This window comes from Pyrgilauda ruficollis, unplaced genomic scaffold (assembly GCF_017590135.1).
Source record: "Pyrgilauda ruficollis isolate IOZ18807 unplaced genomic scaffold, ASM1759013v1 scaffold205, whole genome shotgun sequence".
Taxonomy (NCBI): Eukaryota; Metazoa; Chordata; class Aves; order Passeriformes; family Passeridae; genus Pyrgilauda; species Pyrgilauda ruficollis.
Window position 1 is genome coordinate 262,263 of NW_024519763.1, and position 17,378 is coordinate 279,640.

A 17,378-nucleotide genomic window follows, 5' to 3' on the forward strand; every position below is an offset into this window, starting at 1 on the left:
CTGGCCGGGCTGGGAAGGAGCAGAGCCAGCCGTGAGTCACTGCAGCCGCCACAGAGGTTGGGCAAGAAGCGCAGCAGCACAATTGGAGCAGCCCCGTGACCTCACAGCTGCGCTCGGTATTTAAGATCCGGCTCGCAGATGTTGCGGGAGGCTCGGGCAGCGCCCGGACAGCGGCGGGGACAGCCGGGGACACCGCCAGCCCTCGCTGCCCGCGATGATGGCACTGCTGCTGCTCTCTGCCCTGCTGTGCGAGCAGGCTGCAGCCTGGGGCTTCAGGGATGGCGTGCTGCACAACTCCATCTGGCTGGGTAAGAAATCGCTCCCTCGCCAGCCAGCCTGCGCTGCAGGGTCGCTGTGCTCGCCCCGCAGGGCAAGGATGGGCACCCCGCGGCACAGAACTCAGCTGGGCGCTGTTATCAGTATTTATCTGCGCTGAAATCCATTGAAATCGCTTTATCTGAATAGCTACTGTCCCTTTTTACAAGCTCGCTGTTTGTACAGTGTCACTGAAGTGCAGGGAAAGGTATTTATTTACTTAAAAAGGTAATTGTAGAACATTTCGGCTGAATGTATTTTCCTGCAGCGGGAGGTAAAGTGAGAACTGCATTCATTAAATAACAGTGGCTTTGTTTTGAGGGAAAAGGAGCCTGAAAAGAAACATTTGCCAAAGGAATGAATTACTTTCTGCATGAACATACTTCCCATGCCTGGGGTCCTGCATGGGAAACTAAACGATCTGGAAATAATAGTGACAATATTTCCTGGCTCTCTGGAAAAGTGCAGAAATGGGGATGCTTGGGCTGTTCACGTCGTTTGGGGAAGATTTCAAAAGGCAAAAATGCTGTGGGAAGGTTTCTGGTACCTCCAGCGGGTCCCAAGAGCTCTGAGGGTTCTTTTGTAGCTCGTGGAAATTATGGTTAGAGCAGGGAGCTAGCTCAGGCTAGAGCCTGCACAGGATGCCAGAATCAAGGCACCGAGCGCTCCGTTTCCCAGACAAACTCTCCCAAATCCTCCATCCCTGTCGGATGCTGTGGATTTCCCTGAGGATCTGCAGGGACCCCTGGAGCTGGCAGTGCCCAGGGGTCTCCCGAGGCAGCCCCAGGCGGCTGCAGCCCCTCCCAGAGGAGCCTGCAGAGCGCCAGGAGCACCAACCAGGCTCAGGAAGGATCCTTTTCCATTTGGCTGCACGTTTTTAAAGGCTCCTCTTTCCCCCCCAGACCTCGGGCCCTGCCTCTTGTGCCTCCCTGGCTCCACCTCTGCCGTTCAGAAATTTGGGATAACAGCGGTCATTTCAGCAGTTTAATGAATTGAAGGCGAGTGGAAGAAAAATCTTTTTAAAATGCTTCAAAACGGAGCGAGTGTTTGCTAATTGGAAGGCGCCATAAAAATTCTGTTTGGCTGCACCTCTAAGCATTTACCAGGAGAGTAAATAAAAATAAAGCAGGGGGTAAAAAACCTGATGGCTTTCTCTAAGTAAACAAACCGAAATAGAAATGCACCATCTTGTGTAAGTGCAGCAATGACATTACTGAAATGAACCTCAGAGTGCAGTTAATTCAGTCACCAGTGGAATTCAGGGACTCTGTATATAAATGAAGGTAAAATTGGCAAATTCAGCCATCCAGTTCACGCTTCTTTGCATTTAAAATAAAATAACTTGAATAGTAAAGGAAGTCGCCCCAACCTCAGCCTGCCTCGAGCATCAGTGGAATAAAAGCAGGGGGTGCACACTGACATCTGAGCTTTGCTTTTCTCCTCTTCTGATAGAGAAGCAAACCCAAAATCCAGGAAAATTTCCATTTTACCTTTTTCCTCCATTAACCATCGGCATGCATATACATATAGAAAATATATTATAGATAATATATAATTTATGCAATATATAAATATAATATATAATATATTATATACAATATAGAATAAATATCATATTCTATATAATATACAATATAAAACATTATGTAAATTTAAATTATTAAATTATGTAAATTCTACATAATTAAGTATTATTAATTTATTATACATAAATATATAATTATACATAAATTTATACATAATTATACCTAAAATTATTATTAAATTTTGTAAATATTATATAAATATGTAAATATATACATATATTCTATATAAATATATTATACATTTTATATATATATATATATATATATATGTATATATATAAAAAAATTTTGGATAGCTATCACTCTGGAAACACTTCTTTCACCTTTTTCCTTGTCCCAAAGCCTCTCTTGCTCCTCAGGCAGTGCTGCTGCAGCTGCCCCTGTCCCTCCTTGTGGATGTGCTCCTGGTGCCACTGGAATTTTGGTGCTGCTCCTTTTTGCCCCCAGCCCGTTGTGCCCAGGGGTTTATTGTCAGCTGTGGGGGGTTGGCACAGCCTTGCCCAGATTTGCTGCTGGGCTCATTGCAGTGCCAGTTCTCGGTGCTGAGGGCTTTTCCAGGACAGCTGCTGCCCTCTGTTCACAACTCCAATTCCTTTCCCATTCCCACTCCCTGTCTCAGGGGGGTTTAGGAGCTGCACCAACCCCGTTTGGTGAAGCTCTCTGAGTAGCAGAGGCTCCTGCCAGGGGCTCTACGTGGCCACCCTCTGCTTAAAAATGAAATATTCCTCTTTATTTAGCATTTAGCACGGGACTCATGCATACTGCAGGTGCTTTACTGGCCAGATTTCATGCTGCCTGTGTTTGTGCTGCATTTCAGCTGTGGGTGAGCTGAGGGTCACTGCCCTGCAGGATCCTGCTGTCCCTGACCTCCAAGGAGCCATTTGGGGAAGTGGAACCCCTGGCCCTGTGGCTTGTGCTTGCCAGAAAAATCAACATTTCCTGCAGGTTCACCCTCAGGGCCGTGAGCTCACCTCCATAAACAGCAGCTCCTGTGCATTTTCCTGTGGATGCAGGGATGGGAGCACCTGCAGAGCCACAAACACCTAAACGAAGGGTTAACCCTGCTCTGACCTAGCTCTGTGCCTGATGCTGGGTTCATCTCGTGTGGAATTAAGGAGGAAGGGGGAAATATTGCCAGAGCAAGATGCCATCAGTTAATTAGGGTTTTGTGCCGGGGAGTGCAGCGTCGCTGAGTGCCACCCAGAGCCAGCAGCACTCCCAGGGCTGGGGCAGGACGTGTGTGTGTGGTCTGGTTTGCCTTTTATTTGCAGAGCAATAAAAGGGATGGAAGCTGGCTGCTCCTCACAGGGTGCTGCTGCTGCTGCTGCTTCCAGCCTTGCAGACTGTGAAGGGCTGATCTCCCCAGCAACGTGTCCATTCTTCTGCTTCTTTTCTGCCAAAATCAGGATTAAATGTGTGAGAGGGTATTTCTTGTTGGGACTCAGATGTTTGTTAGTTCTTATCTCTGTCACACTCTCACAAACCCTGAGTTCTGCAGCACTGCACTCTAAGAAACTAAAAATGGAGCCGTCTCTCTCTCTCCAAGGCCTTTTAAGGATAAACTGTCCAATTAATCCAATTAAGAAATGACACCTCAATTGTTTTCACTTTTAACCCAATAACCAACCACCTGTGGCCCTCAATGTGGACTTTTTATCCAATTACACAAAACCACCCAGACCCATGGAGAAGAAGATGAAGAAGAAGGAGCAGCCTCCCCGCCAAAGCCTCCATCTTGCTCTATATACATCACTATATTCTAAACCTTTAACTCTGAGTTTCCCAGCCTGTGATATCACACACTTCTATCCAAACTCCACACCCACAATCCCAGTTCTGTCATTCCATTTTGGAAGCTTCTCCAGGGCCTCAGGTCAGTGCAGTGTTCTCCTGGGGGTCAGTGCCTGGCAGCACAGAAACTCTGAAATTCCCAGCAGCCAACAAAAATAATCTGGAAAACCTGCTGCCTGTCCATAGGGACATTCCAGCAGTAGGTGGGGGGAGATACCTTTAGAGGGATAAGGTCTGAAAATAATGTTGCCAGGTGGAAAAAAAACCACCTAAAAATGGTGAGATTTTAGTGGCAGCTCTGAGAGCTCAGGGAATACAATCAGTGGTTTCCACCCCCTTCCCTGGGCTCTGCAAGGATCAATAATGGGGATTCCAGGCTTCCAGGCCAATGACTGATGCTTGAACTAAGAACAAACTCTTGTGAAATGAAAAACTTTCAGAAGTTAAAAAAATTAAATTAAAAACTTTCAGAAATTCTTCAGAACTTTTGTCACCAGTCCTTGTCCCTCACACTGTGCTTTAAAACCATCACTGTGTTGAATTCTCTAAGAAAATCAACACCATTTTCTGTGCCTCAGACATTTCCAGGATCATTTCTTATTGCCTTCTGCAGATCCTTCCCCAGTCTTATAAACATGGCAAACATGGGAAAAAAATCATTCCAACTTTTTAAACTGTCATCTGAGAAATGTGGGAAATGGATTTCTAGAAAATTAAATTACACTTATAGTGTATTGTAATTAAACAACAGTTAGCTTGTAATTGCAATAAGGTGAATGATAACATCTGTGTTGTCTCACCATTCTCATGGGACTAAAAATAGAACAAAAGTTTTTAAAATGCCTCTGAGTCAGAAAAGAGCATAATCCAACAAGAAAGAGTAAAAACATAATTTATACCTCGAGCAAAATATCAGATTTTTTATTATCAGCACTTGTAAATGCCAACTTCCAGTTAAAATAAAACCATTTTCAGAGCGTGCAGGCAGGCCCAGGTTCCTGGGGGACTCAGGGATTCCCCAGCCCTGCATTCCCAACCCAACATTCCCAACCCTGCACACACACACACACTGAGCTGATTTATCTTGATTTCTCATGGGCTCAGCCGTGACAGCCTGCTGAGTGGCTGCAAAGTAATACTTCCTGTGAATAAATCCAAAGTTATGCTTCTGCTTTTTTGCTTTGCTTGCTCTCAGCCATGCAGATTTGCCACTCTGCCAACCTAAACCAAATGTTTGGGTGACTTTGGCTAATGCTTCAGGTTTAGATACCAAATGTTTGTCCAACAGAGCCCCCCAAAAACCATTTTCCACCTCTTTAAATGGTGTGCCAGTGGGTGTTTGGCCAATCCCAAAAGATACTCAAAAAGCTGCAGCAGGCACATTTGTGGGATCATCCCAAATCATTTTTGGATTCTGCTAGAGGCATGGGAACAGTGGGTTCCTCACCTTCCCAAGAAATCTTCTGAGCCTCAAGAATCAGAGATCCTTGGCTCTGTACATGACCTGTTGTGTCAAATGGAATTACCCAGGCAAAATCCATCTTTAGTTAAGGATGTTACTCCCTTTCACATATATTTAAAAATCCGACCTCATGAATGAATTCCTGTGAATAAATTCTTAACTTAAAAGGAGTTTTTGTACTAGGACATGCCACGATCCCCCAGCTGTGGGTTGTTAGGCTCCTCCAGGAAGATTTTTCCGTGGAGGATCTGTTATCCCATGCCAGTGATATTCCCAGGGATGCTGCAGAAGGAGGCTCTCCCTCTCCTCAAACTGCTGTCAGCAATATAATTTATTTCTCTGGGCACAAAACCCACCCTGGCAAACATCATCCTGTGTCTATTAAGGGCTCTCACCATTCCCAACCACAATTCAGTGGCTTTTTTAAAAACCTCCCCTAAGCCAGCCAAAAGCACCGACCCCAAGCGCGTCTCTAGAAAATACATCCTTTATTTTTATGCTGTGGATAACTGCTGTAAAAATGCTGCCTGCCTTCCATCTTTCCTCAGCCACGTTGGCTGGGCAGAGCTGCAAACAGCCATTCCTCTCAGATTCTGCTAAATATAAGTGAGACCTAAACAAAAAACCCTTCAGATGAGATATGCAGATTGCTGCCGAGACAGATTTCCATACATATGGCACCAGACAAGTGCAACATGCAAAGACTGTAAAGCTGGGAGCAGCACTGGCAGTTTCTAGGTTTCCTTGGAAAGCTGTTTTATCTCAGAATTGCCACGGCAAAGTAAAAAAATAATGAAGAAATTGCTTTAATTTTCCGTGCAGCAGAAATGTCAGCCAGCAATTGTTCTGGTCCTGCCCTTTGTGACACACGCTCAGATATTTTTATTTGACATTTCCCCCCCTTTAATTTCTGCCTCTCCTCTATCCAAGTAGCTGTGATTTCACTTCTCTGGAGATTGAAAACAAAGCTCTGATTCATCTTGCAGAGGCTCTGGGAGTTCCAGCCGGGAGGATGCTGTGATAGGGATCCAGGAGGGTTCCCCTGAGTCAGACAGGACACACAGGGCTGGGGATGCTGACTCCAAGCTGTTCCCAAACCCCTGCCCCTGCAGCATCCCAGGGGAGCCTCCCCAGCTCTTGTTGATTTTCTGTTCTTCACAAACTCTCCAAGCACTGACTGCCTCTGGCCTAAACTTCTCCCACCCCAAATCCTAACTCTGGGTCACACACATCCACCCCTGTGGGTGTCACACACATCCACCCCTGTGTGTTGCACACACAATGCCTTTTTGGGCTACTAAAACCAGAAGCCAGACAAAATTAAGATAATAAAAAGCAATTCTATTTATTCACGGCCCTGGCTGGGTAATAACAGACTCCATATATTAGAGAATGCTGATTATATTCTTTATTAAGAAACCCATTGCTCTTTTATACCCTAGTTCACGTGACCCTCATTGGTCCTTTATAATAAAAAGCAATTCTATTTATTCACGGCCCTGGCTGGGTAATAACAGACTCCATATATTAGAGAATGCTGATTATATTCTTTATTAAGAAACCCATTGCTCTTTTATACCCTAGTTCACGTGGCCCTCATTGGTCCTTTAGTTAAAACACCATCACCAGTGGCTAATTAAGAAACCACCCTTTGGTAAACAATCTCCATAACACCTTCCAGTCGCTCACAACGCCAGGGGCAGCAGGTGAAGATAAGAATTGTTTCTCATTCTTTTCTCTGATATTCTCACAGCCTTCCCCATGACGGTGCCTGGGATGTTGTGTGTTTGTCTCTGTGGCCAGAGAGCTGCTGCCACAGCTGAGTGCCAAGATGCCCCTGGCTGGGATAACCTTCACTCCATGACCCTTGCCTCCTGTCGTCCTTTATTTAACTTTTTACACCTTCACAAGGAACAACATCCTCTCCTCCAGTTTAGGAACTAGTGAGGATCAAATAAAGGGAGGAGGAACCAGCTTCCAGATGGGCTGAGAGTGGTAGCTCTTCATGCAAAGGGAGCAGCAGGAGCTGTTGGATGCCAGAACTTTGCCAAGGTCACCAGCTAAACCCATGTCTATAACCAGTGACCTGTGAGAATGTGCCCTCTGTTGATGGAGTGACTAAATTATCTTTTGTCTCTTTAAAAAGGCAAAAAAAGCCCAGAAGTTTTTCTCCTCAATTCGGTAAAAAGACACATCATAAGATTTTAGGGACTTCACTTCAAACTTACGGATAGCTAATTAGACAGAAGGTAAAAAGTCTCACCTAAGCAATACACTAGAAAAAGAAGAGAACAGAAGGAACTAATGGGTTTTGTGGGGTGTTTTACCAGCAGCAAGAACCTCTTTCCCTGTAAAGAGCTTTGCTATTTTCCCTTTTACTAAAACCTTTCTGTTTCCAACACTACCACAGAAACCACCCTACTAATTTTATGCCATCTGAAGTAGCTGAGCTATCTCAGGTGTGATACATTTCTCCAAGAGCTGACTCAAAGAGATTATTGTATCAGTGACTACTGAACACGAGACAACCCTGGCAATGAAGAGTCCCTGCACAGCTGTGCTGAGAAGGCCCTGATGATGGAGGAATGATGAGGAGGGCTCCATCGATACCACAAGGCTAATTAATTACTTTATTACACTATATCATTTTATACATCTAAAACGGAATGTGCCAAGCACTCAACCCTGCACACCCTGCACAGAATCTCGTGACAGTCCTGACACGGATAGGCCAAGGAAACAAACAAACCACCATCACTCTGTAACCAACCTCCACATCGCATTCTGCTTGTGCACAAACACAGGCACAGCGAGCGATAGGAATTGTTCTTCCCTTCTCTGAGGCCTGGAGAACGCGAATCTCAGAGATATTCTCGGGAAGAATTAATAATCGTGCCCTGCTTTTCTCTGCGAAGCGCGGCGCTGCATCCCTGTGTGGCTCTGCATCCCTGCACAGCCCTGCATCCCTGCGCGGCGCTGCATCCCTGCACGGCGCTGCATCCCTGTGCTGCATCCCTGTGTGGCTCTGCATCCCTGCGCGGCGCTGCATCCCTGCACGGCTCTGCATCCCTGAACCGCGCTGCATCCCTGAGCCGTGCTGCATCCCTGCGCGGCGCTGCCGGACTCCAAGCAGTTCTGCCGGGGAGCAGCCGTCCCTGCAGGGCTGTGGGGGCTGCTGGAGCAGCTGAGGGCTGACCCTGTGTCCCCTGTCCCCGAGCAGAGCGGGCAGCCGGGGTGTACCACCGCGAGGCGCGCTCCGGCAAGTACCGGCTGACCTTCGCCGAGGCGCGGGCCGTGTGCGAGTACGAGGGAGGACACCTGGCCACGCTGCAGCAGCTGGAGGCAGCTCGGAAAATAGGTCTGGAAAAACCAGGGCTCCTCACGGGGCTCCTCCTCACGGGGGGCTGGCTGGGGGTTGTCGTTCCTGTTCTGGGCTCTGGGGTTCTTGGGAAACTCCACGGGTTTTTTGGTCAGGAATTCCCAATGTCCCAATCTCCCACTCATCCCTGCCCCCTGGCAGTGGGAGCCATTCCCTGGGTCCTGTCCCTCCATCCCTTGTCCCCAGTCCCTCTCCAGCTCTCCTGGAGCCCCTTCAGGCCCTGCCAGGGGCTCTGAGCTCTGCCTGGAGCCTTCCCTTCTCCAGACATCATCCACAATTCCATGTGGTGCTCTGGTCCAGCATCAGGATTTGGGAGACACCGTGGAGAGAAGGCAGGGAGGGGTAAGAAAAGGAGACCTTTGGAACAATTGTTTTGCTGCATTTTGTCTCCAGAGAGAATCTCCAGTTCTTGGAGCATCTCCGTGGCCTCCTCAGGACTCACTCCAGAGCTTCTCTCTGCCAGGGCCTCCCCACCCTGCCAGCCGGGAATTCCCAGTTCCCAATGTCCCACCCATCCCTGCCCTCTGGCAGTGGGAGCCATTCCCTGGGTCCTGTCCCTCCATGCCTTGTCCCCAGTCCCTCTCCAGCTCTCCTGGAGCCCCTTCAGGCCCTGCCAGGGGCTCTGAGCTCTGCCTGGAGCCTTCCCTTCTCCAGGGGAACATTCCCAGCTCTCCCAGCCTGGCTCTAGAGGGGCTCCAGCCCTGGGAGCATCTCCCTGACCTCCTCTGGACTCTCTCCAATCACTTTTATTTCCATCAAGACATTTTGTCTGCAAGGGAATGAGTTCTGTGCTTGGAGTGAAAAGTGGAGCTGAGTGAAGGCTCCCCTGCATTTCCCGCTGATTCCTAAGAAGTTCTTCATTCATTCAGACTGGGAAAACAATGGAAAATATCCTCCACTCCAGACATTTTTTCACTCTGCTGTTGAGTCAGAAGCTGGCTCCCAGCACCAGCACATGTGAAAAGGGCACTTTTGTTTCTTCTGAGGAGCTCAGAGCCCTAAGATGCCACAAGTATGTTCCAGTTCCTCTCCATGAAAACATTGGATGGGTCTCTACAACATTGCATTCTTTGGCTATTGGTGTTAAGTTCTCAGCCACAAAATGCATTAAGGGGATCTTTTGGTTTGGCAAGAAATCCTTGAGGCATTTCAGGTATTTAAATTTAAATTGAAAGTGTTTTAAGCAAATGCTTGGGGATTTTAGCTGTCTGTAGTATTTTATTTATTTTTAGAACTTAATGCTGAGAACCCTTGAGATGGGATTGAGTAAATTTGTCTGACTTCAAAAGGGAAACAGAGAACACCCTTGGAAAACTCGTCCAATGGATAATTTGATTACAAGTGCTGGTAGAGCACTTAAACCTGACTGTGCAGTCCATCTGCATTTGATTTGGGGCTTCAGATGAAGAACCAGTAATCACATTATGGAGAGCACAATTCAATTTTACCCTCTGTATTTAAAATTATCCTCTCAACGTGTAGCTCGATTTCTCTCAGGCCAATTACACCCAGGTGATTGAGAAAGACTTTGTGCAATAAGAGCAGCCCAGCACGGATCATTTTCTGACTCATTTGCCCTCTGCTGCAGGTTTCCACGTGTGTGCTGCTGGCTGGATGGCCAAGGGCAGAGTTGGCTACCCCATAGTAAAAGCTGGAGCCAACTGTGGCTTTGGCAAGACCGGGATTGTTGATTATGGAATTCGCCTCAACAGGAGCGAGAGGTGGGACGCCTACTGCTACAACCCCAACGGTGAGGAGCAACCCCAGGGCTGTCCTTCTGTCCTCTTCTGTCCTCTTCCGTCCTCTTCTGTCCTCTTCTGCATTTAGCCCACCATTTATCTGAATAACCTGAGGGCTTTCTGCCCATAATCTGAGGTATTCTGCCTGCAACAGGCTAAATTTAGGGTTCAACCTTATTTTTTTGGTCTGAGATGGAACAGCTTTGAAAATGAATGCCTTGCCTGGGACTGGCATTCTTAGGAGGATTGTCCTAGGGAGGAACTGGGAGGAATTCCTAGGGAGGAATTGTTTCCTGGGAGAGTGGGGAGGCCCTGGCACAGGGTGCCCCTGGATCCCTGGCAGTGTCCCAGGCCAGGCTGGACAGGGCTTGGAGCAGCCTGGGACAGTGGGAGATGTCCCTGCCACGGCAGGGGTGGGTGGGATGAGTTTTAACCTCCCTTTCCATCCAAACCATCCTGTAATTCTACGACTCTCTGAGTGAAACTCCCACCAGCAATGCTCTGTGTGTAATCAGAGGAGGAGAAGTGGATCTCCAGAGCAGATCAGAGCTCCAGCATGACTGACAAGAAGCCCAGCAGAGACATCCCCCATGCCCTGCACGCTGCTCCGCAGGTGGCTGCAACACCCACGTGGCCACTGGTGCCTCGGTGTCCCTCCAGCCAGCAGGGACAGGGCAGATGTGGCACCAGGAAGGGCAGCAAAGCTCAGCCTGGCCCTGCTGCTGCTCCCCGGCCTGGCAGAGCCGGGCTCAGGCTGGGCCATGACGTCTGCACAGCTGTGCACATTTTGTTTGTGCTCCCAGGGCTGGGGCTTGTTTATGTTCATCAAATAGCTCCGTGGGGTGGGGATGTTCCACACAGATGTTCCACACAGAGCTGCAGAGAGACTCCTGCCCTCGGAATTTCGGCATGGGACTGCTCCTTTGTCTGCTCTGGGCCACGGGGAGCTGCTGTGCGGTTTGGTCAGAGCTCAAAAGGAAACCAGAGCTGCCAAAAGTGCAGAGCCACGAGCCTGCAGCCTGCAGGGATTGGTGTCCAGGGGCTCTGCAGCCTGGCTGGGCTGTCTGCAGGCGGGACACCAGCAGCTGGGGGGGACAGGGACAAATCCCTGACAGAACTGAGCCTGTGCTCTGCTCCAGGAGGCCAAAGAGGCCAAGAGGAACTTGTGGAACTGTTGGGGTGATGGAAGTGTTCATCCCACCTAGCAGTGATGATGGAATGATGGAATGATGGACCAGAGGGGCTCCAGCCCTGGGAGCATCTCCCTGACCTCCTCTGGACTCTGCAGCAGCTCCAGATCTTTCTTGTGTTGCAGCCCCTGAGCTCTCCAGGTGCTGCAGTGCTGAGCTGGGAAGTTCTGGGCTCGTGGACAATGTACAAATTCTGGGAAGTTCTGGGCTCGTGGACAGTGTACAAACTCTGGGAAGTTCTGGGCTCGTGGACAATGTACAAACTCAGGGGGTTAATGGGGTTAATCCATCTTAATGCTCCTAATTCCTGTGCCCTGCATACCCTGACACAGCACCTCCCTCTCCTCAGCTCTAAACTGGGATAAATCCTAAATTCAGGCAGGAATTCCCAGTTTGGTCAGCCCCACTGGCAGGGAGCTGGCAAAGTCCAAATGCCACTGGATCAAAGCAGGAGTGGTTTTATCCCAAAGGGAATGTGGAGCAGCAGGAACAGCAGGAGTACAACAGCAGGTCTGTGATCACGAGCTGGTTTTTGTTTGAGACACTTTGCAAGGGGTTTTTGAAGAAGAAAGGATGAATCTGAGTGTCAGTGTGACTTGCAAGTACAGCTGTAAAGCTTGAGAGAGCCAGAAATCCCAAATGCCTTTCACATAAAACACAGCTCTGGCCCCAAACACACTGAAGGCAATGAAAGCTTTTCCTGCTAATTCAGTGAGGTTTGGATCACGTCTCTTGCTTCCAAAATATCTCCTTCCAAAATCTGGGTGCCTAGGCTTGAAAAGACAGGTATCTGCTAAGGCAGGAGCCCTCCCTGAAATGGAAAATGTAAATCACCTCCCCCTGAATTATTGTAATTTTGAAATTAAGGGGCTCTCAGGCAAAGATATGGGAATAGGAATAACAGTTCTTTACTAGGAAAACCTAAAAATACAAATGCAATAGTACAAAAAGAAAACACACCACTGGCAGAGCCAGAGCATGCAGGGACACTCCCTGGCCATGGACAGAAGATAATTAATAATTAATGGCCCATGGACAGCAGAGATCTCCTGGAGGGAGGATTGGTGTGGAAGGGATAAAGAAAACTGCCCAATGAACAGAGGAGAACTGCCCCTCCTCTGACAGATGGTGATAGGATACACCGAGTCATTAGTTACATCAAAATAGCTCATTATATTCACTGGACAAAGCAATAGCTTATTCATTCACGACCAAACTGGACTGTATTGTGTTGGTACAAAGCAATTAATGTCAATAATTAATTGGCAGGAGTTTACAACAACCTTTGAAGGCACGAATGCTTCTCACTAAGGCTGCAAATATCCTTTATGTGTCTATTTCATCAGTTTCCATGCTAACGGCCTTGCTTTCTTCCGTGCTGTGGATAAATTAATATTTTATCAATTTCTTCTTCTGCTAACTCCGTTGTTTGGCCTGCAGAGCAGCTGCTAAGCCCGTCCACAAGAAGCTTTGTCACTCTGGATGTCCCTGTGTGATTCCCTACAGATCTCCAGCTCCAAGTGCCCGATGATTCAAACCACAGCCAGAATTAAAACTCCAACTCTCTCTGCTTTTACCTCCCCCTTAGGAAAAGAGTGTGGTGGAGTCTTCACGGATTCCAAACACGTTTTCAAGTCGCCAGGCTACCCAAACGAGTACGAGAACGAGCAGGTTTGCTACTGGCACATCCGGGTCAGGTACGGGCAGAGGATCCACCTGCAGTTCCTGGAGTTTGACGTGGAGGATGACACTGCCTGCCTGGCTGACTTCCTGGAGGTCTACGACAGCTACGACGACGTCAATGGCTTTGTGGGCAGGTAATGCAAATTTGAGATGCAAATTTATGGTTCATTTGTCCCCCCCCTTCAGAGGAACGCTGTTTAAAAATTATAAATTTTAACATTTATGTCATAAATGTAAAATATACAATACATAATTCATAATATAGAAGATATAATACATAATATATAATTTATAATATATAATAGATAATATGCAATATATAATACATAATATATGATATATAACATATAATATATAATACATTATATAATACATAATATATATTATATAATATATAATACATAATATATATTATGTTATATGTTATGTGTTATATATTACATAATACATCATTCATAATATATAATATATAGTATATAATATAAAGTATATAACATATACTATATACTATATACTATATACTATATAATATATAATATGTATTGTATAAAGTGTATAGTATATAGTATATAGTATACTATAGTATATATTATATATAACATATAGTATATTATAATATACTATATATTATATATTCTATGGATATTATATTATATTATATTATATTATATTATATTATATTATATTATATTATATTATATTATATTATATTATATTATATTATATTATATTATTTGGCATATATTCCTTTTTTTCCAGGTTTTGTGGGGATGAGTTGCCAGATGACATCATTAGCACAGGTAATTAATTTGCACCCTTTGTGGAAAATGTAAAAGCCAATTGATGACTTTGAAATAAATGCAAATCAGGGAAGTCTTCCCTAAAAAAAAAACTTAAAAACCAAAAAAATATACATCTGAAAAAAAAACCTTAAAAACCAAAAAATACATCTGAAAAAGTTAAAACCCAAAAAATAAATCTGAAAAAAAAAAAGTAAACCCCCAAAATTATATCTGAAAAAAAGCTAAACCCCCAAAAAATATATCTGGAAAAAACTTAAAACCCAAAATAAATATGAAAAAAAAAATTAAAAATCCCCTAAACTAGATGTGAAAAAATCAACCCTCCCCCAAATCCAGCTGCACCCCCCATTTTTTTGCCCCCCACCCCCATAATTTTGTTTTTTCCCGGCGCAGGGAACGTGATGACGCTGAAGTTCCTGACGGACGCCTCGGTGACGGCGGGCGGGTTCCAGATCCGCTACTCCAGCCTGGACACGCCTGCCCAAGCCAAGAACGCCACGGCCCAGGGCAAGAGCGGCTTCCTGGCTGGGAAATTTGGCATCATGTGAGCAGAACAGCCAGCCAAAAAGGGCCTTTGGATCAACGCTATTCTGAATTTTTCAGGCGTTTTTTTTCATCTCTTTCTGAGGTTTTCTCTTTGGCTTTTCTGTGTTTCGGTAACACACCGCATTAGGGAATAAATTATAAAAGATACTTACATGGATAATAGAGAATTATTTTTACAAGTACTGTAAGAATTGGAACAATTCATTGCTACCAAAGATTTTAATTTTTTTTTATATCAACTGCTCTTTCTCCTCATTTCTTGCACCACTTGAACAAACTCTTTTTGTGTCTGTCCTGATTATTTTTAAACCTAACAGGTTCTTCTCTCTTTATTTCCCTTGATTTTCACATATTTATTTTTTAGACTGTTGCTTTTTTCCCCTGTTCTCTACATATTTTTTTTTAATTAACTGATTTTCTTGAACTGGAAGGGCCTTCATTGTAAGGTGATTTTTAAGACATAAAAATTCATCTTGTGGATGGCCTGGCAGCCAGCAGGCGAAGACTGGGAAGCAGCACAGGATCAGCTGGATCCAGACTTTCATTTTCTTGTCAGATCCATGGATTCTGTCAGGGTTTCCTCACCCACAGAATGAAGTCCTTTCACAGGAATTAAAGGAACGACTTGGTGAAGAGAATAAAAGCGGCGAGAGGAAGCAGCAGGAGGAACTTCTCACCGAGCACGTTCAGAAAACAACACCGAGGTGCTGGACCTTGTTTACACGGGTTTAAGACTGTCCTAGCTGAAATTGCTGAATTTAAATCCTTTCAGACTGTCCTAGCTGAAATTGCTGAATTTAAATCCTTTCAGTCTGTTCTGGTTTAAATTGCTGAATTTAAATCCTTTCAGACTGTTCTGGTTTAAATTGCTGAATTTAAATCCTTTCAGACTGTTCTGGTTTAAATTGCTGAATTTTAAATTCTTTCAGACTGTTCTAGTTGAAATAGCTGAATTTAAATCCTTTCAGTCTGTTCTGGTTTAAATAGCTGAATTTAAATCCTTTCAGACTGTTCTAGTTGAAATTGCCTGTTCCAGTTGAAATTGCTGAATTTAAATCCCTTCAGACTGTTCTGGTTTAAATTGCTGAATTTAAATCCCTTCAGACTGTTCTGGTTGAAATTGCTGAATTTAAATCCCTTCAGATTGTTCTGGTTTAAATGGCTGAACTGAAAACTTTTCAGACTGTCCTAGCTGAAATTGCTGATTTTAAATCCTCCTCCAAATGTTTTTACCTGAAGCAGCATTAAAGCTACCTCTGGTCTAATCCCACCAAGCCTGCAATGAGTTATTTTTGTTTCTTGCAAATGTAATTAATTTTATTGATTTAAAGGATAAATAAGTTTTATTTCTGAGTGTTTTCTTGACTCCAGCTCTGCTGAAATCTAATGCCCACTAAGAATTTTCCTGGGAATTCCATTTTGTTTGGAGCATTTGTATTCCTCATCACCTGAATTCACCAGGAATGGTTTTATGTTGGAATCCGAAATGCAGGGAACTCTCAGAACTTTGGGCCTGGAAGCCAAAGCTCAGAATTAAACCCAGGATTTGCTCTGAGACCTTGGAAAAGGCTCCCAAACTCAGGTGCTAGAAGTGAGAATGTGGATTTATAGTTTAAAGCAGAGACATGTTAAGTTAGGAAGAGGAAAGTTTAGAGTTTTAGAGTTTAAGATATAGAAAATATAAAAGTATTTACAAAGGTAACAAGGAGTTTAGAGTGCAGTGCTGTAGGTCTGTGTGTCATAACATGACTGGCTAAGAAAGCTTACACGAGTCCATAAGATAAAATATTTAATGATTGGGTCAAAAACATAAATATCCTTGTTGGCAGTGCTTTATTGGTCAATAAATCTTTAAAAAGTTGTGTAACTGAGCCATGCAGTGAAGATGTGAACCAAATTCACCCTTCCTGCCTGCATAGAAGAAAAATAAATCACATCACCTAAAAAACTCAGAGGTCCCATCTCTAACTCACTGAAATTCCTTCACAGATCCCCATAGTTTTGCACAAGGAAGATCTTAGGCTTATCAGCCCCATTTTTACTTTATTTCTTCTATTTCTTGATGGTTTAAATTTATTTAATTTCTGAGCTTTTACTGTCATTTCACTGGGAATATAATCCTGTTTTCTGGCTGTACTGGAGAACAGCTTTGCAGCTCCTCTCCTGGTTATTTCCAACACGTTATTCGTGCTCCGTGAAACGAGTTTGGTATCACCATATTTCTGGGATGTGACTGTATTTAAAATGTGCTTTTTAATCCTGCCACCTTGTGTTCACAGCCCCTGTTGTACAACAGCATTCCCATCTTCCAGGATCAGCCACAGCGTTTGTCCATAGGGAAGAGAATAAGGAAAAGCACGGGGGAGAACATCAATATTTTATTGATGACCTCGGGGTGAGGGTTTTGCTGTTGTTATTTCTTTAACTGGGAAGAGACAGGTCTTGGATTGATAGGGATGAGAACCAGGGAACACCTGGAATCCCCATGGGATAATTTTTTGGGGAAGACACCCAGGACAGCCAGTCCTGCTGGGCATCTCCGGCGGCACAGAGAAGCCCTGGAGGAGACAGAGCCACAGCCATGGCCCGGCTGTGTCCCGGAGCTTTCCAACACTTTGGGCTCGGGATTTCCTATTGTACTCCAGGGGGGGGCTCAGGGAATTCCGGATTCTGCTCCTATGGAGCTGGAGTTCATTTCCAGTCAATAATTAGGGATTTCACCTCACGTGCTTCCTCCCGAGGGCAGCTCCGCTCTCTGCTCTGGTGACCAGGGGCAGGAGCCAGGAACGGCCGGAGCTGGGAAAGGCCCTTCCAGCAGAGGGGGTCTGGCGCTGCCCAGGCTCCCCAGGGAACGGGCACGGCCCCGAGGCCGCCAGAGCTCCAG

The 17,378-nt window shown here is 45.4% G+C and overlaps 1 protein-coding gene across 2 annotated transcripts; it reads left to right on the forward strand.

Annotated features, from left to right (window-relative positions):
• Positions 1 to 170: 170 nt before the first annotated feature.
• Positions 171 to 15,461, forward strand: TNFAIP6 (TNF alpha induced protein 6). 2 transcript variants are annotated; one of them, XM_041467308.1, is made up of 6 exons: positions 171 to 308; positions 8,375 to 8,512; positions 10,122 to 10,283; positions 13,051 to 13,279; positions 13,905 to 13,945; positions 14,342 to 15,461. In XM_041467308.1, exons 1-6 carry the CDS (start codon positions 215 to 217, stop codon positions 14,494 to 14,496), a joined length of 819 nt encoding a protein of 272 aa, XP_041323242.1. In that variant the 5' UTR covers positions 171 to 214; the 3' UTR covers positions 14,497 to 15,461. The 2 variants fall into 2 exon arrangements, with proteins under 2 accessions (XP_041323242.1, XP_041323243.1); XM_041467309.1 differs by lacking the exon at positions 8,375 to 8,512.
• Positions 15,462 to 17,378: the final 1,917 nt, after the last annotated feature.

What these genes read in the sequence shown, in the direction of transcription:
- TNFAIP6 (XM_041467308.1), top strand. Translation starts at nt 215, where the DNA reads ATGATGGCACTGCTGCTGCTCTCTGCCCTGCTGTGCGAGCAGGCTGCA. An exon ending in GCACAACTCCATCTGGCTGG is followed by an intron (nt 309 to 8,374) that starts GTAAGAAATCGC and finishes GTCCCCGAGCAG; the next exon opens with AGCGGGCAGCCGGGGTGTAC. An exon ending in GGAGGCAGCTCGGAAAATAG is followed by an intron (nt 8,513 to 10,121) that starts GTCTGGAAAAAC and finishes CCTCTGCTGCAG; the next exon opens with GTTTCCACGTGTGTGCTGCT.